We start from the raw sequence: 25,449 nt of genomic DNA, 5'->3' as shown, positions 1-25,449 counted from the left end.
ATGTCATGCTAATTATCCATAAGTCCAAGGCTAGCACCCGCCTACAATTTCTAGTCGCTATGCTAACAAATAGAGTTCAAGCATTACATTAACTAGGTGCATTACTATGCTAAATTTGACTCTCGTAATCTGTTACTTTTCTAAAACAGGCCTTGTTCAAGAATTCATATAAAAATAACAATCTGTAAATATGCTAATTATGGATAAACACAAGGCTAGCTCCAGTTGACAGTAGCTAAGTGCTAAACAGGCACTACTTTAAAACTAATAGTGAAAGGTACATAGCGTGTTAAGCGCTCTCCCTTTGTTCCGCCATGATGAAAATACATCCCATTCTGGCCCCCCCGTTTGACAGAAACACGCTTTAATGGATTCCGCAGACTTGGAAAGCAACGTTTGTGGCAGCCGCCAAGTGGAAGCCACAAAAAATTGGAAGGGCAAAAGTTTACGACTCCTCAGGTGTAGCTAAAAATGTAGCATTTTTAAAGGGAATAACATCAGCCCCAAAGGAGCTGCTTCCATTTGTAATAACTACTGATACATAAGCAAAGAGTCAAGCAATTTATCTTGCGTGAGTCACCGTGACATTTGAACAAGAGACGTTTGCGTTTGTGCCACCAAAAAACAAGATAGCCATTGTTCCACAACTTGTTTTTTACAATCTCACTACTAGAAATATCTCATTTTTTGGATAGGATCATCAAATTGAATAGAATGAGTTGACAGAGTAGTACATGTATTTAATCCCAAAACTGACAATTCATTCTGTAGTTTTCATCAAACTACAAAAAGATGCATATGTATCTAAAGTATTTTTCAGGCTTTTTCACGGGTTTATTGTCATTGCAAGTTGGCGTTATTCCGAACAAAGGCGGGGACATCATGAAAAGATGTTTGTGTGGGAGGAGATTCTCATCTCATGGCGCAGGAAATGAAGCCGTCTCGTTCGGACTCATTTATAAACGTGCTTTAATGGCGCCGTCCGTTGATTGGCTGGCCAGGAGACGTTGAGGGAACCGACTACCATCCACGCGGACTTTTCCTTGCTCAGAGACGTCCAATCGGTTGGGAGTGGGAGCTTAACAGCCGCTAAATGACTTTCAGTTAGCGCTAAATGCTAATAGCAACACAATGACTTGTGATCTTATCATTTCTCTCTTGTTTTGTGACTGTCAAATGAAGTGAGTTCATTGAGTGAAATTAATATAATATAACCTATTGTAGACTTGTTTATTAATCTCATGATAGCCATTATTATTCATTTTGCTACTAAAAGAAACCAAAAGAAAAAGATTTGTTAAAGACTACCTCCAAATGAACAGGAGGTGACCTATAAATGCCTTCAAAATAAGAGGAAGTGACGTTTTTCTTGTGCTTCTTTCAGGGCAAAAGGATGTCGGGACGTGTATCTCCGTCAATGGCAGCCCGCCGATTTGGGCGCCGCTACGAGACGTGCGAAGCGGCGGACACCTGACAGGAAGTGGCCAAGACGAGAATGGCGAAGCGGCCGGCGTCCGTCCTCTGCCATCATTTGTGACATTTTCGGCGCTTTTATCGGGTGAGCTTTGATCTTTTGTCATTTACGCGAAATGGCGCCGTAAATCAGGACGTCTGCCGCCGCCGCCTCCGCGCCTAATTAAGGGCTTTAAATTTGACGTCCATTTTTTTGCTGACCTTTCATCGAGACCATTTTGTGTTAAGGCAAAACGCTTTGTTGGCTAAACAAGAAGTTCAATTGTGGTTAAAAAAAAATCAAAAAACGAAAGTGGCTTTTTGAGAAGAGAAAGGGCAATTTTGGGGGTCATCGTGTCAGGATCCCGTCGGTATTGGGGATGGCTGACGTGGGCGGGGCTAATTTGTTGGGACTGGGAGGGCCGTATAGATGTATGGACTTCTTTTTCCATAAAATAATTCGCAATTTCTCGTCAATTATTGGGATTTTTTATCAATAGATACCGTATTTCGCGGGTTATAGGTTATAAATTTGTCCCAAGTCCTGGCAGACGTCAATAGGCGCAATATGCGGGTGAGGACGCCGCGAAAGGCGGGTGAGGACGCACCGAGCCATTAGCGGCGGCGGCGGCTAACGTCTCTCGGCTCATTTGGGCTCTCCTTAGGTTATTGCCTCCATAAACATAATGTGGCGTAGCATGTTATTGCATATTATGGAGTAGTATTATGGCATATGACGCTAAACGAGCTGATTTAGCTCCGGGACGTGCAAAACCAGAGCAGTCACTGCCTGAATGACTCGTGGATGGGCTGCCATTGACGGCCATAGACGTCCGATCCGTTTGGGGCTAGTAACGCTATAATTAAGATTAATTTTGATACAATTTCCCAGTTATTTCAGCTTGATTTGAGTGTTTAATTTTGGTTCACTTTGACGGCAAGTCGTTTTTTGAATCCAATTGGACGGCTATCGTTGTCAGTGGCAGGTGACCAATTCATTTTGTCTCACTTCCATGGCGCATTTAGGGTACTTACAGATAAAAAATGCGCACAACGTGACGTGACCTATGTTTACACACCCACCGATCCTGGTGAACCTGAAGTGCTCTCAGCGGCGTGCGTGCTAAATGCTAACGAGCTACTTTGCACACTATTGACACGCTGACCTGCTCGCCCAAAAGGCACGGCGCCCACCCTGGGACGGAAAGCGGGGGGGCGCCGGGCCTTTAATGCGGATGACATTTGGCGCCCCGCATTCTGTGGCAATAAATAAATAAACAAATTAAAAAGTATGTATATATACATATATACGTTTGTGTTAAATTCCCTGCCATTGACAACAATAGCCGTCCAATTCATGTAAAGTTAAAAAAAAGGATTGCGAAAGATCAATGCAAAATCAACCAATAAGATACTTAAAGTTTTTCCCATGTTTTTTTCTGTTAAAGGGCCGCAAATCGTAAAAGGGGATTGTGCGTCAACGGCCACCGAGTCTCTCGCTCCCGCGCCCCCGCCAACGTTATTTTCTGTCGACGTAGCACGCCGGCCCGCGGCACCGCAATTTGAGGGGCGTCGGAGCTAAATTGCCCAAAAAGCTCGTTAAGCTCGGATAGGGCGGCCCAGAGACGCGCGGCGGGAAAGCCACGTATAGAGGACGCAGCTAATTAAATCGGCGTCGGGGGTCGCGCTGGGTCGTAAAGATTAGCATTAACGCCTCCATTACACCGCCCCATTGTTTACGGGCGCGTAGGGGTGGGGGCTGTCCATTTCCAAGCGCCATCGAAGCGCCGCCCGACTTGGGACGGCGTCGTAAAACGCGATGGCGGCGGGCCACCCAACGCCTCCCCTCCGTTATACGACGCTCGCGGCGAGGGGAGCGCCCGGACGCCGCCGCCGAGTCAGCGACGGCCGGCGCGCCGACTTTTGACGAGCCGACGCTTTCGGGACTTGGACGGACGGAGAGCGCCGGCGCCGTTCGTCCGTCCGCGGCCGACCTCCTGTGTGTTGTGTAGATTGGACATATGTATGTAATAATGTGAAGTTAATAACCTGTACAATAAGAGCGAGCGGACGGGGAATACGAGAGAGACGCTCTTTTTAATCATAACGCCGGCAATGATCTTCGATGACTTAATCCCTTTGTTTGTCCAGACGGGGTTGCCGTGGCGACGTGTTCCACCCGCGCAAACGCGGGGACCGCGCCGCGTACGTTGAAATACCTTCCAATACCATATCGCCATCGGAATATTTCTCGCCACGGATTCAAATCGAGCGGTCGAGTTATCGGCCTCGTGCTCCCGGGGTCGAGGGTTCGATTCCAGGTGGATCCTTCGCCTGTTCTTGCCGGGCTTGGCTTGGCGGCTTTTATTCCGGGTACTCCAGTTTTCTCCCACAGCCCCAAAACATGCGCATGCTAAGCTAGGCTAGCAGGTTCAAAAAGCAAACCATTTGTTTGACGACTCCGACGTCAATGGCCGTCAATGGCGTCCAACGAGTTAACAGGCCGGATCGATGAGTTGCCACGCCCCCAACCCTGACTTAATGGCCCAATGGATTTTCTTCTTCTGTGGTTGTCATTTGTCTGGTGGCCCCACCCGCCGAAACGCGACACGCTAATGACGCCGCGCGGACGCAATTTGTGACGATCGCCTTACGCTTTGTCGATATTCCAGACAATCTCCTTCATCATCGGAGGGGGAGGGGCTTGACAAATCAACAGCCAATGCCAATGCTAGCTCTTATTAGTGGTTAGCCTTGTTAGCAATGGTGCAAGAGTAGTCCCATTGGTACCTGGAAATGAACTATTTCAATCATTCATGCTTACATTTTCTATTGCTTGAAAAGTGAGGGGGTGCTGAAGCTTATCCCAGCTTACTATTGGGGGACTTTTGTTGGACGATGGAACGTTTGCGTAAATGTTTTCCGACAGAAATCCCATCGCGTATACGCCAAGGGAGGCCCGGCGGCCGGAGAAGTGTCAGAAGCGTCAGTTTGCCGGTTCGACGCCGTCGAGATGCCCCGCTCTTACGGGGGCGTCACACGGGCGCCGGACCCCCGCTCGGACATTTCGCCCCGAGGCCTCACCGGTGTATAGAAATAGGAACGTAAATATGTATATGTGACCTATATGTTATAGGATGGAGTCATCGGGAAAAAAATGCATTTTCAACATGATTACAACTGTAACAATGTTGGACGCCATTTTCAAGCTGAAAATATTCATGTTGTTACTTTCTATTTTAGGTCAAACTGCTGTGATTGGCTGGTAACCAGTTGAGTTGGCTGACTTCAGCACCCCCGCCACCCGATAAACGGTAGGGAAAAAACAATGAATGAATGTAAGTAGATCTCGCTTACCTGATTTTTGGGGAGACTCAAAAATATTTCTTACTGTCCATTGGATGTGACTTGAAGTACAAAATTTCCGTGCAAATGTCCCCCGACCTTGACTGAGCGTCTTGTTGATTTAGCGCGCACTAAAAAGTGGGTTTCCCGGACTTTGAGCAGGTGTTGTGCTGATTTCCTTCTCATCATTTCCAGTGTAAGACATTACGCGGCGGCTTTAATCGCCATCAATCTGCTTTTACTACGCGCGCCACGCTTTTATCGCGCAACAAACGAGCAATCTTAGCTGGCGCTAACGACGCCACGCTCTGGCGTGCCACCCCATAATAATCGCCTTGACATTTTTTCTTATTTCCGGATATCATTTAGCATCATTTGAAAAGGATTGGTTGTCCATTAGCGCTAAACTAGCAGCGATCGGCTCGTTTAGCATGTAGCATTAGCCTGTGGCTAGTTATTCCCTTATTTTTTTGTTCATGTGGGTTGAACGAATGGAGCGGCGGTGGAAGCGTCATTTTGATTGCGGCCTGAGTTATCTCCGCCAAGCCGCCTCCCCCTGGCCTTCCAGCCGCCACGACTGGAGGCGGATCGCCACCAGATGTTTGGCCGCCAGGTCAAAGGGCGCGGGCTAACGGCGGGGGCGTGGGGCGGCGCCGCACCGCGCCCCTCGACCTTGCGCGCCGTGAATTAGGGCGGGCGTGGCGGTGGAGGCGCGCTAATTGAATTTGCCCCGTAAATAACGTGATGGATCCTTTGGAGAAGGTCTTTTCTGGCCCCTTTACGCCTTTTGTTTGAGCACATTGGGCCTCCATTGGGATTGGACGCCTGTCGCCGTCCATGGCAGCCAGTGGGTTAACTGGCATTTAACTGGCAGGTCTTCCTGGCTCCTCCCCGCTGACCCGGCTAACCGGCTACTCAGCGGAGAAGCTAAATGAAATCCATCCAATGGTGGCTAAATTACCCCCCACCCCCTTCCAAAATGGCCAGAGGGTATCTCATTTCCGCTAGAGTGCCCCCCCCCCCCCCTCCCCCCCTCCACACAATCACATTTACAGTCGCCGTCAATTCTTGCAGGGGCGTCGGCCATGATAAACGTGGCTTTTCAAATTTTTTTATCTGTTAATCTAGTTTCTCGCAAGCAGAGCGTCGCTCGGGAGTTGTTTGGGTGTGTTTGCATTTTTCCAACATCTGCACCCACTCCCACATTCGGGAGATTCCTTCAAGAACGAGCAAGTGTGGGTGTGTCGGCCAGTGTCAAAGTGCGGGTGACCAGCCACAACCGTTTTTATCATAACTGCTCAAAAACCTAAAATAATCAAGCAAAGGAATGGTTGTGATGTCACAACCAGAAATGCTGAAATAAGGGGGCGTTTTTTAAGTGGTTTCATTATAAAACTAACTAGCACATTTTTCTTTTTCTATATGACATGTAATTTCATAGCAAAATGTTATGAAATGCTCCAAATTGCAAAGTTTTCCTAATTCCATGTTACTGCATGATTGTCCAGCGTGAATTTTCATCAGAAAACTTGGAATTTGTTTGCCAGCACTTTGTCAGGGAAGCAATTTCCCCTCGGCCAAAATGGAGTAGTGCGGCTAAAAGTCTAACCAATTGTTGGCTTCACCCTCAGATTTCCTCGGGGAAGAACAAGAAGAAGAAGAAGAAGCCGCAGCCAAGTCGCGTCCCGACGGATGGCCAGAAAACGATGATCCCGTCTTCTCTGGGAGCTCGACAAACAACCCGCAATATTGCGGCGCCGCCATGGAAACGACGGTAAGGATCTTCAGTTAGCATTCCCTCTCGTTAGCTCCATCTGCTTCCATTCGATTTTTCTCCCCAAAATAACATTGCGTCATTTTCAGACGATAAACCGTTACTTAACGCACGACTTATATAGGACCGCTTTGCGTTGGCCCGCTTCGGGCCGTCGACCCGGCGGCCCCGTGGTTGACCGGCGGCGAGGAGAAGGAGAAAAAAAATGATATCATTTGCGACATACGCTCCTCTGGTAAGCTGACCCAAAAGAGCGCGCGGGGGTCTCTTCATCTACGCCGCGCCGGCTATCGATTTCCGCTGAGGCTAATGACTTTTTATGCGCGTGATATACGAGGCGCCGTTTGAGGCGTTTCGCACCCGTAGCCGCTCGGACGCTAGCTTTAGCCGTTTGCAACGTACCGTAAGCCTCTTTGTTAGCAATGCTTCCGCTGTCTGGCGCCATTTTGGATTGAATGTCTGTCATCGATGGGTGTTATTAGCGGCTAATGTAGCTAGCGCCGTACGAATGGATTTGATGTTTATCACTATCACTGTTTATATTGCCTTATTACGTGTACTCTTTGTATGTTTATGTATATATATTGGGTATTTGCAATTGGGTGGCCACCCATTCAGTTGACTGAGATAGGCTCTAGCACCCTCAGTGGTATTTTAAAAAAAACTTGGGCGACGGGACGGAGTTGGACCGCAGGCCGTTGTTTGGACACCTCTGCGTGTCTGACATTGGTACCCCCCCCCTGAAACCCTCCCCTGCAGACACGCACACTTGTCAGGTCACATGTCGGGGCGAGGCGTTGAGTGTCGCCTTGGGATTTGCGGCGTCAATCGATGGACGATGAGCCGGCCACTGGCTGGCTGGCTCTGAGCCGTCTTGTATTTTGTCGGCGACCCGCCGGGAGGACATAAAAACGGACCGATCGATTCGGCGGCTTGACGTGGTCGCCATGGCGACCACCAACGACAGCGCCGAGCGGACTAACCCGGTAATCCAGGTTATCCAAATAGACGTCTAGCGCCGTCTATGGCGGCAAGTTATTGACCGCTTTGAGTCTCCTTGAAATCTAGTTGGCTGGACGGAGAGGAGATTTGTGTTTGAGTCTTGTAAACGGACGTTATTGCGTCGCGCGTATAAAACATGAGGCTTGATAAATAATCGGCCTGGCAAAATGAATACAAAATGATCGTAAATCCGGGCGACCACCGACGACGTGGTCGTCAATCAAAGGCCTTTGCGCCAATGATGAATTTGCTGTCAATGGAAATGAGGAGCGGGAAGTCGTCTTTGTTTTTGCTTTATTTTTTAAGGGCGAGTATCTGTACATCGGGGTCTGTACATTTGTGTGGGTCTGAAAAACGAAATGAGACTACAAATATATTATATTTAATGTGTATTATTATATTTGTGGGATTTACCGATTAATGGTCTTTTTTTCTCTGGAGATGAAATTTTTCCCTCTTTGAGCGAGCGTGCGTGCGTGCGTGCGGCTTTGATGATGAGAACGTGCGTAGAGACTTTGATTACTGCGGTGGTGGTGGTGGCGGCGGCGGCGGCGTGTGCGTCTTCGCTACCAAAAAGTCAATCTCATTTGCATTTCATCTGCTCCCCAATTGGATGCTTTTTCCCATCTTTTCATTTGTTTTGCAGCCACGCTGACGTCGGGCCATCTTTCTCGCTATTGTCGGCCCCTCCCCCCCGCTCCATGCCAATGGTCCGTCAATGGAAAGTGTCTTTGACCTCAGTTCGGTCGGCTCCTTGAGTATTTTTTATATTTAAGTATGTATGGCGTATGAGTGGTTAGTGCGTTGACCTCACCGTTCTGGGGTACTGGGTTCGAATCCAGGTCAGTCCACTGCAGAAATGTCTGAATGGGAATATTATTTGTACAGAAATATTGTGATGTAGTCAACATGCCTTAAGTCTAATTTCTGGTTTAAGCGGCCCGTTTTGGGAAAACAGCATGCGGCGTACAGTACGCACACACACACTTACACACACACACAGACATCGGCGGACAAGCCTGCGGCTGGCGCACGAGCTGACAGTACGTATCCGGCCCGCACAATGCCTCTATTGCTCTGGTGAATTCATTCAGAAGAGTGCGCCGGGGGGGACGTGGAGGGGTGATAGGAACGGACGGGGGAGGGGACACGTAGCAGCACCCCGACATCATGCGCTCATCATCAAATGCTTCCTGCACTTTGCTCCCTCTTTCCTATCCGCCATGGCATTTGTTCATTAGGCCAACTAATAATGGCAGCCAATGAGTTAAGAAAGTACCTAAAAGTTCTGAAAGTAGCCGAAAATGACAAGAACGTGACACCATATGGAGTCATTGCCTGCAATTGACAATAATAGTGACAAATCAGTGAACTTTTGGGCCAAAAATAAATTGGTCCGGCCTATATGAGATCTGACTGCGACACCCAAACATAGTCGGACAACTTTTTATTCCACGTTCTATTCCAGGGAGAAAAATGTGCATCTATCCCAAATCATGCTGTAGCTAGCGAGCTAGCGTTTTTAGCGCGCACGCTGACAGCGCATCCTTGCACCACAAAGCATCAATTTAAACACCCACCCTCACACATATACACACACACATACACACACCCAAACACACACACACGCGCACATTGTTGCGTGTCATGCAGTTCCGAGGCGGCATTCTTGCCAAACAACACAGCCGGGCTTCTTGTGCCCCCTTTTTTTTGTCTTCTCGGCATCTCTGGCACCGTCGCCGAAGATCCCCAAGAAAAACGGCGCCCAAACGGCGCCAGGCTGGAACGCGGGGATAGAAAAAGTCTTTCGAAGAAAAGAAGTTTTGTAGAAAATCAATAGGGGGAGCAGGGACTTTGAAACTTGTCGGGTGTTTGTCTTTTGGGGTCAAAGGTCACAGAGGTCAGGAAGAGGAAATCGGAAGAGGAATATTGGGGTTATCAAATATGAAGATGTTTGTTACATTTTTGGAGAGGGTGTCAAAGGTCACAGAGGTCAGAAAAGGAATTTGGCCATAACTCAAGTATGAATACGAAAGGTTATGATGAAACTTTCAGGAAATGTTTGTAATATGTGACGAAAGGAGTTGTTCCATTTTAAGAGGTCAGAGGTCATATTGTTAGTTCAGAAAAAGAATTTGGCAATAACTCAGGAATTTACCAGTGGAAATGGATTTTAGAGGAAGTTTAAATTTGAGCCGACACTACAGGCACACGTTTTCAGGCAGACCCCGGACGGAAGGCTTTATTCCACGTTGTGGTTGCCCTCTTTGAGCCCACTTTGAATGAAGGCATTCTCCACTTTTGTCCGGACGACTCGACTGAAGAAAGAAGTCCAGATGCCCCCCCCCCCCTCCCTGACCACAAGCCACCTCCCCCCTGGCCCCTCGGCCCGATTCTCCCATGCGACAATCAGGAACATTGATGGCATTTCTTTCCAGAGAAAGCACCCGCTCGCGGGCGCCATCTTGGGCCTTGGACGCTCTCGGCGGGACATTTAAGGCCGTCGGAAAACAGAGCGCCGCCATAGAGCTCACTTTGTGTTTGCGCGCTTGAATGAGACGACTGTCTAAGTCACAAGATGTTGTTCAGCTGACTGGTCGCCAAAACAAACTGCAAACGTTGAAGAAAAGGAAATTTTCAATGACAACTCCATTCCGTAAACAAGGATGTTAAGCTAGGCTAAGCTAGCTGGTTGAAGACTCTAAATTGCCTAACCCTAGCTACGATTGGTCGTCCTTTGTCTCCCCGTGCCCTGCCATTGGCTGCCCACCCAGTCAGGTTATCAGCTGGGATAGGCTCCGGCACCCCCCTGCGATAAGCACTTCTTCTGCAAATGAACAAATGATCCACAAATGGCAGTTTTGTCATAAATAAGTATGAATTAGCAAAGTATGCAATGGTGACAAGTCTAATTTAGAGTGTGACATCATCCTCTTCGCCCTTTGCGTTTTAAATATGATTTTTATCGAGCCGCGCGTGGCAGGCGCTCCATGACATCATGGCGGCCGGACGGCCCACTTCATCATATCAAACTTTCAGGGGGTGACTCACTTAAGTGCCGGATTCCCAGTCGACAGGATGTGACCTGCAAGTAGCCTAAAATGACCCTAAAAGTCACAAGATAAACGCTATTATTGGCATTTTTTTTTTCTGGCCTGCGGCGGGACGAAAGGTGGCGTTTTTTTTTTTCTTTTCTTGTTGGACGGCGGGGCCGTGGGTCTCCGAACATATTAGTTGATGCGAGCGTCAGGAGAGCGATTGGACCTTTAATTGGAAAGCCGACTTATTGCGCCGCATTACATCATAAAAGGGCGCCGGGATTATATTGCTCAAGTGTGCAAACATAATTGCGCCGGCCCTCCGTCCATATAAGCCGCCGCCGCCCGCCCGCACGCTCGCCGCCGCGTTTCAGCGTAAAGAAGATGTACGTTGTTCATTTCCAGCGCGGGGCGTTTTACGGGACTCGGCTGCGTCATTCGGGAGCTCCCGGCAAAATACTTACTTAGCTACTCGTCAGCCTTTTACGGGCGAGGCCTCCTAAACGTTTCCCTGAGAGAGCCCAAAAAAACTAAAATGTTTGCCTTTAAGGTTCCATCCCAAAATATGGCCTCCGTTTTGGCTAATTTGAGACACAAAAAGAACATTTGGAGCGTTTCAACACGACAACCACGGCTCGTTTTGGTCTATAGTTTTATTGTGTGTTTAGCTCTAGTCTCTGTTCTGCATTTGGTCATTTGCTGCCGCCCCTCTCACTTTCTATAGATAGGACGTTGATGCTAACTGATGAGTTGAAAACTGACTGTTTATTCCATGACATGCTAATGCTACAGGCTAAATGCAGTCAAAACACAACTTGATCTTGTAATGTCTGTTTATTGGGCGACATGCTAATGCTACAAGCTACGTTAGCTTAAAACACAACCCAATTTTCTTTATTCTTCGACATGAGATTAAAACACAACTTTACTTTGCCATGATTTATTCTGCCACATGCTAATGCTACATGCTAAATCAGTTCATCAGTACTCGTCCGATCCATTCGGAGCGAGAGGGTTGGCAGCGTATGAACAAATGTTTCCAGTAGTTCCATGGCGGCCCTTTTTTTTTTTTTTTAGCGCCCGCTCGCAGCCGCCGCGACCGCTCCCCCCGAAGCGCCGCGACAGTGGCCTCGAGCGGCAGACGCGTAATTAGCTGTAAAATAGCACCTGTGCGAGGCCCTGGCGGGGCGTCCGGTCCCGTCCGGCTCGGCCCGGACCGGCGCGCACACGCGCAATTAAGTCCAAATGAAAAATTGATTTCCACTCATCCTGAATGGATGTTAAAACAAAGCAGGCTGTAAATAGAGCGGACGCCGACCAGCGCCGGCGCGCGCCGGCCGCGGCGCTGGTCGCTTGTTAGTCCGGCTCGCCGGCGTATCGATCGGTCGCCGCTGTCACCGCCGTCGCCGACGCTCGCAAGAAATATAATTCAATAAACATGTCGAGGCGGGAGGGGTGGGGGGGGGGATTGGACGCCAATATGTTGCCGGTGTTTAGCTTGTCGCCGGCTGGCGGGAGATTGATGGCGACGGCGTCTGGCGGAGAATGGGAACTTAGGAAGAACAAGCCCGACTGGACATTTTCAAACCATTTTTCAAACTGACGCCAATCATTATTTTCATAGCCGACCAATCGACGATCATTTTGGCGCCCGGTTGACACGTCAGATCATAGGGAAAAAAATCACCTTAATTACTGTTGTGCGTATTACATGTTAGCGCCAAACAGGCTTTATTATTTCTTTTGTTAGCTTTGGTGCTACTCCCACCAAAGGTTTTGCCAGTGACAGACGTCCAATCCTTTGGCAGCCACCCTGCTCATTTAGCTGTATTTAGCGTGTAGCGTTATCGTAACACAGAATGAACAATGACGTCAAAATGAAGTGTTTTAACTGATGGGCGTCCAATCCATTTGAAGTAGGAGGGCTGTAAGCTCAATTCACAGCAGAAGCTTGATTGGACACCTTTGATATTGTTACCTTTATGTGTCATGACCCCTTCTGTTTCATATTCCAAACCTATTCTTCAAATGACATAACCCCTTCAACAGTCCTTTTGGATCCGCGTGACCTCTGACCCTGCGATCACAAAGCCAAATCAGCGATTCCACATTAAGCAGACCTTCTGCAAATGTTGTAATAATCCCTTTATGAGTTCTTGAGCAATGGCCAAATTCCCTTCTGACCTTTGACCTCTTCTTTATGACCGTCATCGCCACTTCTGTTTCATTTGACTCATTTGATTCAAGTATCCCTTCATTCTTGTCTGAGTGGCAGCTAATGGCTTAGCAAACATTAGCTTGACTCCCTACCTTAATATCCTATCTTGATTGCGTTCCAAAATATGACGACGATGACACCGTGGCGGTGGTGGTTGCCGGCGCCGGCAGCGATGAGCTTCCCCGGTGACGAGATGAGAAAAATGCATCCCGTCAGGCCGCTGAGGGAAAAGCCAATTAGCCCGCCCGCTCTTATGAACCTGTTTTGTCAGTTTGGACACTTCATTAAGACGCCATTAATAATTAAGCCACCGCACGCGCCGGATTATTGAAGGCCCGCCGTCACTGTCGTGAGGCCCGGGGGCGCTTTACAAGTCGGGGGTTTGGGGGGGGGTTATGCTATCTAGTGGTCGATCTGTCGCAAGAGACCCGTGTTTTTAGTTTATCGCGAGTAAGGGAGGCATGCCGGCCAATGGAGAGATAGGATAAGGCAAAAATATATGTATATATTCAAAATAATCTATTTGAAATTATATATTCAAAAAAATATATTTGTCAGTGGTGGAGTGGTTAGCGCTTGTGCCTCGCAGTCCTGGGGTCGAGGGTTCGATTGCCAGGTGGGTCCTCTCTGTGTGGAGTCTGCGGGTTTGCGTCTGGCTTTTCTTGGGGTACTCTGGTTTTCTTCCCAAATTGCAAAGACGTGCATGTTGGCCCAATGTATAATCGATTTGTTTATATCGAATTCGATGTGGAAAAAATGCAAATGTTTGTTTTTTTCCATCTTTTCCCCGTTATCGACTCTCCCGCTTTGATTTTCCATCCAATTTTTATGACTTCCTGTCGCCATGGACGCGGCGGGCGAGATTAAAATGATGCGTTTGCGGCGCGTCCGAGATTAAAAGCATGCATTTGTGGCGGGTCCGAGTCATCAAAATGCTTCTTTTTGTCACGGCTGATATGGCAATCGCGACTTAGCCGTTACCCATCATGCATCACCATTCCGTTGTTTCGCTTTTCCCGGAGAATTTTTACGACCTCATCTCATATTTTTAATATCTTTCTTTGGCGGATTGGAATTTTGCCACAGCAAACATTGTCACCCGTGCGCCGCCGTTCCCCAGAGACGGACGCTCACAGGTGTCCAATTCATTGGCGCTGGTTATTTACGATGACGGTATTCGTCGGAATATGACGCTCTTGCCGCTAATGTGCGACCATAAATAATGCGCTGATAAATATGGATTGCATTTTCTGGTCAATAGAATGATGATTTAATTGATTTTATTTCTTCATGGTGGTTGATTTCATTCAAACTTGGCATCATGAGTTGAAAACCGTCTATGGTTGTCGTTTTGGGGGGGTGCTGGGCGCGCTATCAACGCCACCACGTTCTGAAAAGGAATCGGGGGGAATTCCGTGGGCCCTGAACGCACCATTTTTGGGACATTTGCCATTACCGACGTAACCAAAAGTGCATTTTTACATTATTATTCCATATTTTAACTCAATTTATGACAAAGTGCGCGAGTCGAGGTGGGGGGGGGGGTGAGTCACGGTGGAGCGAGCGCGTGCAGACTTGTTTCCAAAGCCGTTCGTTGCGTAACTTTTTGGGTCTTCATCCAAAAGAAGAAAAGAAAGTCTACGCCGGCCGCAGACGTTTTCTCAGGCGAGAAAAAATGCGGATGTCTGACTGATACTTTTTATTTATTGATTTTTTTTTTTTGCATGGCAACACTGGAGTGGGTTTAGGAGAGAAGAACAACTGGCAATTATTTATCAAAGATAGCAGCCATCTTGTGTGGGGCAGACGCATTGTGAACTTGACATCATTGTTGGTTATCTACATTTTTCCAAATTCTTTTTGTTATTGATATTCTTAAGCCTTTATCCAAACTTGAAATGAACTCGTTCCCTGCCATTGACATCCATATCTGACCCAGATTGGACGCCATTCCCGCCAATCGACGAATGACAATGTCCGTAATGGTCAAATCATTGAAAGCAGGTGCGAGGACAGCTTGTGGCTCGCGCATTTTGAGTGGACGGCGACCAGTTTTGCCACCGCCAGCCAATAGTTGGCATCCGGGAAGCCGTTCGGAATCATTTGGCTTTTTGGCGACCGGCGCGTGACAGACGAACGCGATGGCGGCGTGCGGGCGCTGGCATTTTGGAGGCGCGGCTTCTCCCGCGAGCGACAGACGGCCGCTCGGTCGGCTCTTTGGCAACGACGTGGCGTCGAATGGCGTCGCTTGGAAGCGCAACGGCGGGAGTTGGAAAATTAATTTTCCGAGGCTAGCGCGTGATGGGGATGCTAATTAGCACTCTGTTGGCGGCCACTGTAAATTTGTTGATACGCTCGCTGTCACTTGTCTTAATTCAAGCAAAATGGACAGCAAGTGTTGTCAATGGCAACTGATGAGTTGGAAAAAACAACTTCTAAGACTTTGAGGGCCGTTAGCCAATAAGTTCAGATAACATGTACTTATGTCATCATTGTTTGTTCTGCTTCATGCTAATGCTACATGCTAAGTAACTTGAATTTGATGAGTTCATACAATTCTTATTTTTCATTTGAAACACTTTTCAAATACCTTATATCTTAATAGTTTTTTGGGGAGATAAACTTTGTTGTTAAAGTAAATCTAAGATGCGGGAAAACTCCAAAAATAACCCTCTAACCAGACTCCTAAAAATACGACAGTTAGCATTGCGGGGTGGCTAGCGCCCTGTTGACAATGACCGTGAATCGAGCAGTGGTAGACGGCGTCCGGCTCGCCGCCGCCAAACGGCGAACACGCGGTGGGTTGTCGCCGGGCCAAGGTCGTCCTGTAATTTTCCTTGGCTGATGGATGGCGAAGGGCCCAAACGTCGCTCATTCTGCCTCCGTTTCTTGACACAAAGTCAGTCACATGTCAGGAAGGCGAGCCGCCACGCCGCCGTTTCCACGCAAAGGTTACGTTGCCTCTCGTTTGTCTTTGAAGGGAACTTTTAGAAGCAGACCCCCAAAAAACTTGGACATGTACATATATACACCAAATTGCTGAAAAGGGCTGGAAATCGAGGGGCAGTTATTTCACCTCAATTTTGTACATGTCATTCAGAACTAAATGATTGGAAAATAATCCAAAAATAAGTCTTGGTGCACAGACAGGATGTGGAAATGGAGGATTCCCCCCTGGAGTTCCAAGGAAGACGGAGGCTTGTAGTGGGAAGGACGGGGGTTGGGCCCGCGGTTCTCTGGGGTCCTCTGGGGTCTTTTGGCACTTGGCGGCGCATTCGCAGCTGCTGCCGCGCGTGGGAAAGCGCTGGGATTTCCCACCGCCGCTCCTCCCGCTTGAACACATCGCGTGGTGTCCCTTGGTTTTGTCGTGTTTATTTGTTCCGTGTTAGGCTAAAGCTACGTGCTAAACCAGTCGACTATGAGTTAAACGCTAGTCCATGTCATATCTATCTTATTGCTATTGAACTGGGAGGCTGTCGGCCTTCCCGCTTCAAGCCAATTGGACGTCGAGGGCCGATGAGTTCAAAAGACAACTTTCTGATGCCATCATTGCAACGCTAATGCTATGTGCTAAATGATTTAAACCCATTTGAAATGGGACGCCATCCCTCCCGTTTCAAAGGGATTGGACGCCACGTGCCAGTGAAAAATCCCACTTTGTGTTACTCGCCAGCACAGTTCATCCATCCTGTTGTTGAGGTGCGGACAGGAAGTCTTGACGGGAAATGGCGGCCGGCCGGCCGGCTGGCCGGCTTATTAATAGCCACAACAAAGTTATCTGCGTCGTCTCCTTCTCGTCGTAGCGATATTAAATGTCAAGTTCGGCGGGTCGTCCTCGTCTTTTTCTTGTTCTTGTCTTGGCTGAGACAAATCAAGACTTCAATTTATACAACGCTTTCCCTCCTTTTTCCACTTTAAAACAAAAGGACAATGCCGTCATATTCGCCATTATTTTCATATCCAAAATAGCGTGTTTTTTTGTTTTTTGTGCCCTAACATTGGCTGGCCACCCATTCGGGGTGCCTAAAGTCAGCTGGGATAGCCTCCAGCACCCCCTGCGACCCTTTTATACAAATGAATGTATGACTCAAGGTGAACAACGTGGGAAAGAAAAAAAGTGTGTAGCGACGCCGCCGCCCACTTGTAGGCATTTCCATATTTTTTTTATTTTTTTTTCCGACGGCGCATTTATTGAAACGTAAACATGTTTTACGAGGCAATTTTTGCGGCGCGTTTTGGTGCCGAAACTGACTCCGCGCACCGCGCATTAAACTTAATGCGCTCTTAATTACTCCGAGACGATAAAGTGTCGTAAAGTTTGGGGCGGAAAAAGTGCCGCCTTTTACTACTTTTGTCATAAAAACAAACAACGTCCATATTGCCACTCGTCACGGCGACACCTACAAAAATGGAGATTTTATTCATACCAAAGATGGCCGCCGATGGAACAGAAATTATTTTGGAAAACTTAAAAAAATTGGCCAGCACTATTTTTTAATATTTTTACTAATTATTGCAGTGGTTCGACATGCTTAGGTTAGTTTTTATGTTGCATTTTTTTGTGTGTGTGGTTTTGGTGGGTTTGCTTTTCCCGTCTTATTCACTACCAAATCAAAGTGTGTAAAAAGATGTCAAGCGCGCCTACCTTAAATGGGCCGCGTGACATTTCCCCCAACGCGTTTGACGTCCTAACGAGACGCAAATCTGCGACATAAATCTGCGAGGCCTCTCATGAATATTTACCGAGCGGACGCATGGACGAGCGGACGCACGTCTGGTCGCTGTCTGACAAATGGAAAAAGTCAAAGTCGGTCTGCAAAGTCAAAACGAGTGAAGATCGCCGTCCATGAAGTCGTCAACCGCTTGATTATTCAAGCACACTGTTTATTTTTTAATATTGATGTAAATTAAGGATTGAAAAGTATTAATTGTTATACATTATTGATTGAAGTATATTTGGATAACATGGAATGTTTTGTGTCCAATTAGGAAACATTTGTCTCATTGTCTTCCTTTGACGGCGACAGACGTCCAATCCGTTTTGACGGGGTGGTTCGGCAGGGATGGTTTGACAGTCATCTCTCAATGCATTCCAGTTCAAACAAGTGTGAGTAGTCGATCCAAATCCAATCCAATCTACATTTTAATGTCTTCTGTTGTTCTCCAGTTTGTTTTTTGTTGTGAGAATGTTTATTATGCTTACGTACGTGTGTGTGTGTGTGTGTGTAATATAACATGTTGGTTTGTTTTGGTTTAGTTTGGCTTCCCTTAAAAGCACTTTAGTTTTGTGAATTTTCCAGGCCAAAGTGGACATTCGGAAACCACCGAGAAATCGGCGCCGCGTCCGCCTCCCGCCGAGCCCCGGCGCGGCGTCCGATCCCGGCCGGCTGGGCTCTCTCCTCTGGTCCCGCTCGCCCTCCACGCTCAAACTCTCTCTCTTTTCCTCTTCCCTCCATTTATATAGCTTCCTAAAAATAGCTGCGGGGAGCCGCTCGGGGTTCGGCGGCCCAGCCGGCGCCGCCATTGGCGGACTCGGCGGCGGCCCGCGGCTCCCCGACGCTCATTGGCCCGACGCCGTCACGTGGCGCGCCCTCCGCCGGGACGAGCGAGGGAAAGAGAGAGAGAGGGAGAGAGCGAGGCGAGAGTCGGAGGGGAGCCGCCGCTCCGGAGCCAAGTGGAGTCAGAGTGCGCCGCGCTCCGGATCCAGCGCCACGTCCGTGCGCACGCTCCCGACGCTCGCCCGCACGCCAGCAAGCACGCACGCACGTCGTTGTCGTTACCCGGCCGGTGGCGGCGGCGCCGAGATGGACGTCATCCCCATGTGCAGCATCTTCCAGGAGCTGCAGATCGTCCACGACACGGGATATTTTTCTGCTTTGCCGTCCCTGGAAGACTATTGGCAGCAGGTAGGGAAGTCGCTCGCACAATCTCACGCTCATCACTCGCTCATCCGTCCGTCACTTTAAGCCAGTCGGCACTTCTCAAACCAGGCGTCCAAGTTCCAGGGAAGGACAACTGTGGTCCCGTTTGATTGGCTTGTCATTTGAAATCCAACGAAAGAAATGACAATTCATCCTTTCTGACATTCCAAAGTCGACCTTTAACCTTTTCCAACAAAGTGACTTTTTTTGGTCATTTCAAAACTTTTTTTTTTAATCTTACACGAGGCGGCCAAGTGACTTTTTTTACCTCATGAGGTTCATTTTACAAATCGCTTCACATCGTAAGGGTGCCGGAGCCTATCCCGGCCGGCCAACTTTGGAAAAGACATGCTAAATTGGTAGCTAGGCCATAGCCTCAATTTGAACAATTCTATATTATTTTTTTAATCATACATAAATGCTAAATGAATAAAAAAATGAGATGTGACGCTGCCGTCCTCCCACTTGAAATGAATTGGACTTCTGCAACAGATCAACTAGCGATAAAGGCATTTAGCCTGTAGCATTAGCTATTCTTGAAGGAATGCTCAATCACAGCCACCCACTTGGAATGGATTGGACGTGGAATGGCTGACAAACTGGCTTTTAGTTGAACGATAGGACGTCCGGCCTGCCCGCTCTGGTCCTCCTGGAAAAGTCGGCCTTGACAGATTGGACGGCGGAGCATTTAGAAATGGTGGCTGTTTCCCCATGTTATTTCTATCCCTGCCTCCCAATGCATTATTAAATCCACATTAGGCTGAATAATTGATGGCGCTACAAGATCTACAAGCCCTCACTCGCTCGCTGGCGGACGCCGCCGCTCGGGAACGTTCGTCAACTGGGACGACATCACTTCCTGCTTGGGAATCTGCCGTCCCTTTTCAATTTTACGTCTCCTAGCGCTATTGTCTTTTTGGCTTTGTTTTGTAACAACTTCCCATCGCCATATTGCACATTTTTAATGATTTGCTGAAAAATTATACAAGTAGTATGAATAACTTAAAAAAAAAAGGAATTACAACTGACTTGCCTCAAATGTTAAATGCGTCAAGTAGTGCCGCAACCTAAAACCAACCGATTTTTTTCCAAAACCAGCACCATAGACTCAATTTTTTGACGCACATATAAAGATGACTTGTAGTTTTGACTTTTTGGACTGCTGTAATTAAGTTTAAGTTAACATTCATTCATTCATTTTCTGAAGCGCTTATCCTCACAAGGGTTTTCCCCAGCAAGGAACACCCTCAATGGGTAGCCAATTGGAGACAAAAGACAACCAATCATATAGCTAGAGGCAATTTAGAGTGCTAAATTAGCTTAGCATGCATGTTTTTGGTATGTGGGACTACCCGAGAAAACCCACACTAGCCCGGGAAGAGCATGCAATGGACCAATGACGTTGGAGTGATATTTATGATCATTATTCTTCATTTTTTGATTATTTTTTTTATTTTATTTTTTTAGACATGCTTGGAGCTGGAGCGCTACCTCCAGGCCGAGCCGTACGTGTCCGCGTCCGAGCTCCGCTTTGAGGGCCGAGAAGAACTCTGGAGCAAACTCCTTCTGGCGTGCGGCGACAAAACGTCCACGGACGGGGAGGCTCGGCAGCCCGTGGCCCGCTGCTTCCACTCGGACGCCGGCAGCGAGGCGTCCGACAGCTCCGGGGAGCTCTCGCCCGGCCCGGACGACTTTGGCGCCCACCTCCTGGGCGACGGCCCCGAGGACCTGAGCGTGGCCGCCTGCGCCGCCGCCATCATGGGGACGCCGCCCTCCTCGCCCGAGTTGGCCAAGGAGGGACTTGGAGGTCCGGCGCGCCCCGTCGGGAAAGGCCGGGCGGAGAAGGTCGGCCTCGCCGGCGGGGAGGCGTCGCCCGACGGCAGGAGGCGGGTGCACAGGTGTCTCTTCAATGGCTGCAGGAAGGTGTACACCAAGAGCTCGCATCTCAAGGCACACCAGCGCACCCACACAGGTAGATATATTTTTTTTTCTTTTTCTCTAGCGACTGTCAATCGCCATTTTGTTTACTTTGGGAAACATTTTCGACAAAACACAAAAACAAACCTTTCTGTATTTAATTGTAGGCGGAGCTTCCTATGCCAATCTTTACCAAAATACTTTATACGTATTTTGTAGCAAAAGTAGCAAGCAATTGTTTTTTTCCACCACTATAAAAAATGTTGAAATTTGACATATCTGGGTCAGCAATTTAACTTACCATGACGATTCATCTTGAAATGCTATGTCATGCTTAAAACTACTGAGCTGTTTTTTTTCTAAAGTTAAGCCAATGCTAATGTCCATGTCAAAAGGGGTCAAGTGCCATTTTGGCTGTTCAATTCCATACTTTTTATGGGTTGTTGCCAGTTGAAATTTTGCTAATGCTAATTTCAAATGACGTATGCGTATTTGTTGTTGTCGAAAATACCACTTTGGCCGCTTTCCGACGCTACATGCTAAAGTAGTCACAGGGAATGGCGTCACCTGTTATTTTGGCTCGGTCGCTTTGTTTTGAAGTTCAACTCCAACGTTTGGGTGCAAAATGCGTAAAGTGTCCTTTGTGTGTTGCCAAAGTCACAATGTTTACGGTGCAAACACGGCTCGCCGGCGGGGAGGAAAAACCTTTTCTTGCGGCGCCGTTCTGTATATGTGAGCCTGGTCAACTTTGACCCGCCAGCGAGCTGTTTAGAGCCGCCCATTAGCGGAGGAAGCGCGGCATTCCCGGCATCCTTGCGAGCTCGGCCCCCGACGTGAACCCCACCGCTCGAAAGCATGTTACGTAAGCCGCATACCGCGGCGCCCCGGCTTGTTTTTCCGAGCGGTGGCCAGAGAGTCGGCGGCGTTGCGTGACGCTTAATAATAAAAAAAACATGCGATAGGCTCCAGCACCCCCACTACCCTTGTGAGGATATGTGGTAGTGTGTTACCAGCTTCGAACCAGTAGAAAAACTGGTTTTAGCTAACTTATTAGTTCTTCTATCGTCATGCTAATTCCTAATAACAAATGTAATGTCTTGGCTAGTGGCTTGGTGTGCAGCCAACGCGCTTCACAATGTCAACAAACAGCGTTTGTTGGATGTCTGCGTCACGTGGTGATTTATAAAGGCCGTCGTTTATTGCAAGTAGCCAGTTGGCATCACGTCAGTTTTGTCTGTTCTGGTCTGACGCCATTTTGGTTCTTTTTTCCCGACAGGCGAAAAACCCTACAGATGCTCGTGGGAAGGCTGCGAGTGGCGTTTTGCGCGCAGCGACGAGCTGACGCGCCACTTCAGGAAACACACCGGAGCCAAGCCATTCAAATGCAGCCATTGCGACAGGTAAGCAAGCCATTCAAAATAACTCAACTTTAGTTTGTCCTTCTTTGTTTATTGGACGACATCCTCAATGAGTTGACCACTTGGATACGTCCAATCTATTTGAGGTTGCCATGACTTCAAAATACAACTTGATTTTTTCCACTTGTTTATTGCACTGCATGCTAATGCTACATGCTAAAGGAGTTTATCACTGGTAGCCGTCCGACCCTTTTGAATAGACTGTCAGACTTCAGAATACAACTTGATTGCGCTAACTCTTGCCCTCTTTCCTCAGGTGTTTTTCCCGCTCGGACCACCTGGCTCTGCACATGAAGCGACACGTCTAGGGAGGCGGCGCGGGAGGCCCCGTGGGACCAGTCGGCCGGACCAGTCGGCCGGACCTTACCCGACCCGCGCGGCAAAAAGCAGGAAGTCTACCCGGGCTCTTGGTTTGACAGCTCGCCGTGCCGGAGCGGGACGGTGGAGAATGTTCCGTAAAGTCCCGGAGAAGAAAGACGGCGTATGGCTGCGCCGCCGCGCTTTTTGTACGGCGCCACCCCCAGGAGAATCCTGGAACTTTTTAAGGGGGCGGCCACAGAGTTTTTGGACTGCGGACGTCCACGCTGGTTTGCTAAAGTGCGCCGTGCATGGTGGACGAGTGAATGAAAAGGACGCCAGGGGAAGCGGATGAAGGTCCTTTTGTTTGTAGGGCGCCCTCCAGAGGCCTGGAGGCGGAACTACGACCCCGTGCTTATTAAATAGAAAAAAATCCGGGAGGGAGGAGGGCTTTTCTATTCCATTTTTGGGAGGGTGCAGCTAATAAATGTGCAATGTATGACGTAGTTTGTGTGAAAAAAAATGCAAAAAAAATAGATGTCGGAAGTTGTGAAAGAGAGACGCTGGAAAGAAATTCAACATTTTTCATATTTCGTAATTTTCATCTGGAGAGGGCTGGCACCAAATTATAATCAAATCTTTTTCTCTATCAATAGGACGTGACCTGAAAATTCCCCCCAATCCGCTGACCCTTAACTCATCACTAACCAACCTTTATGATTGGCCGCCAGGCCTCCCACTTGACCGGATTGGACATCTCCTCACGTTGAACTCCGTTTTGGATTGAAACGTCTCTTTCCAGCGTTGCCCATCCAGTGATCTCGCGCCGACGTTGACGTTTGAAAAGCGAAAGGTTTTCTCCCCGGTTTGTTTCCGTGACAACGCCGCCTTTCTTTTGTCGGGGCTTTCACTTTTCCTTTTGTTTTGTACGCGTCGGAACAAAAGCACGAGGGAAGAAAAGTGCACTGTTGACTTTCTGAATGCCTTACGCAAGTGGCCTTGTCAACTTCAACACAAACACACACACACACACACACACACACGAGCGAGTGCACAGGTGTCTCCGATGCTGTTGTGGAAAAAGCTTTACAGACGCTCATTTCCTCTCTCCGAGGTAAAACAACATGATAAGACGGACAAAGTTTTCAGAAATGGCCTTTTTTGTAGCCACTACTGTGTAGTAAATAAACATTCTGCATCCCAAAAGTACAAAGTAAAGACATTTATTGGATGGGTTTTCATTTTCAGCCTTTTTGAAAGACACACTTAAATGTCATTATACCAGGTGTTCCGAAATGTTTGACCCCATTTCCTAGGCAAAGTTTCAAGTTTATGTGTATATAACATTTGGCATTTCTATCTTTTCAGGTGCAGTTCACATGTAAAGAAAAGGCATTTTGTGTGTTGGAGTATGCTCGCACTCAATGTTATAATACAGGTCCTCTGGCTTGAGTGGTTACTAGTAAGGCTATTTGCTTTCAAAAACGACATAGTATAGTATGGCTTTTTGCTCTAAAAAACGACATAGTATAGTAAGGCTTTTTTTTCTTTAAAAAACAACATAGTATAGTAAGGCTTTTTGCTCTCAAAAACGACATAGTATAGTAAGGCTTTTTTTCGTTAAAAAACGACATTGTATAGTAGGGCTTTTTTTCGTTAAAAAACGACATAGTATAGTAAGGCTTTTTTTCGTTAAAAAACGACATAGTATAGTAGGGCTTTTTTTCGTTAAAAAACGACATAGTATAGTAAGGCTTTTTTTATGTTAAAAACGACATAGTATAGTAAGGCTTTTTTTCGTTAAAAACGACACAGTATAGTAAGGCTTTTTTTCGTTAAAAAACGACATAGTATAGTAAGGCTTTTTATCTCAAAAAACGACATAGTATAGTAAGGCTTTTTTTCGATAAAAAACGACATAGTATAGTAAGGCTTTTTTCGATAAAAAACGACATAGTATAGTAAGGCTTTTTTTCGTCAAAAAACGACATAGTATAGTAAGGCTTTTTATCACCAAAAACGACATAGTATAGTAAGGCTTTTTTTCGTTAAAAAACGACATAGTATAGTAAGGCTTTTTTTCGTTAAAAAACGACATAGTATAGTAGGGCTTTTTTTCATTAAAAAACGACATAGTATAGTAAGGCTTATTTTCGTTAAAAAACGACATAGTATAGTAAGGCTTTTTTTATGTTAAAAACGACATAGTATAGTAAGGCTTTTTTTCGTTAAAAACGACACAGTATAGTAAGGCTTTTTTTCGTTAAAAAACGACATAGTATAGTAAGGCTTTTTTTCATTAAAAAACGACATAGTATAGTAAGGCTTTTTTTCGATAAAAAACGACATAGTATAGTAAGGCTTTTTTTCGTCAAAAAACGACATAGTATAGTAAGGCTTTTTATCACCAAAAACGACATAGTATAGTAAGGCTTTTTTTCGTTAAAAAACGACATAGTATAGTAAGGCTTTTTTTCGTTAAAAAACGACATAGTATAGTAAGGCTTTTTTTCATTAAAAAACGACATAGTATAGTAAGGCTTTTTTTCGTTAAAAAAACGACATAGTATAGTAAGGCTTTTTTTCGTTAAAAACGACATAGTATAGTAAGGCTTTTTTTCATTAAAAAAGGACATAGTATAGTAAGGCTTTTTTTCGATAAAAAACGACATAGTATAGTAAGGCTTTTTTTCGTTAAAAACGACATAGTATAGTAAGGCTTTTTTTCGTTAAAAAACGACATAGTATAGTAAGGCTTTTTTTCGTTAAAAAACGACATAGTATAGTAAGGCTTTTTATTACCAAAAACGACATAGTATAGTAAGGCTTTTTTTATGTTAAAGACGACATAGTATAGTAAGGCTTTTTTTCGTTAAAAAACGACATAGTATAGTATTTTTCTTTAAAAAACGACATAGTATAGTAAGGCTTTTTGCGATCAAAAACGACATAGTATAGTAAGGCTTTTTTTCTTTTAAAAAACGACATAGTATAGTAAGGCTTTTTTTCTTTAAAAAAAACGACATAGTATAGTAAGGCTTTTCGCTCTCAAAAACGACATAGTATA

At 46.9% G+C, this 25,449-nt stretch overlaps 1 protein-coding gene across 1 annotated transcript; it reads left to right on the top strand.

Annotated features, from left to right (window-relative positions):
- The first annotated feature begins 1,248 nt into the window (after positions 1–1,248).
- LOC144202113 (Krueppel-like factor 6) lies at positions 1,249–23,597 on the top strand. The gene is made up of 8 exons (XM_077725097.1): positions 1,249–1,558; positions 4,696–4,766; positions 6,429–6,571; positions 17,819–17,936; positions 18,130–18,735; positions 20,218–20,722; positions 21,944–22,067; positions 22,342–23,597. Exons 3-8 carry the CDS (start codon positions 6,504–6,506, stop codon positions 22,391–22,393), a joined length of 1,473 nt encoding a protein of 490 aa, XP_077581223.1. The 5' UTR covers positions 1,249–1,558; positions 4,696–4,766; positions 6,429–6,503; the 3' UTR covers positions 22,394–23,597.
- The last annotated feature ends 1,852 nt before the right edge of the window (positions 23,598–25,449 follow it).

Source organism: Stigmatopora nigra, chromosome 9, assembly GCF_051989575.1.
Source record: "Stigmatopora nigra isolate UIUO_SnigA chromosome 9, RoL_Snig_1.1, whole genome shotgun sequence".
Classification (NCBI taxonomy): Eukaryota; Metazoa; Chordata; class Actinopteri; order Syngnathiformes; family Syngnathidae; genus Stigmatopora; species Stigmatopora nigra.
The sequence above is the reverse complement of the archived record's forward strand: the minus strand, read 5'-3'. Positions and strand labels throughout refer to the sequence as shown.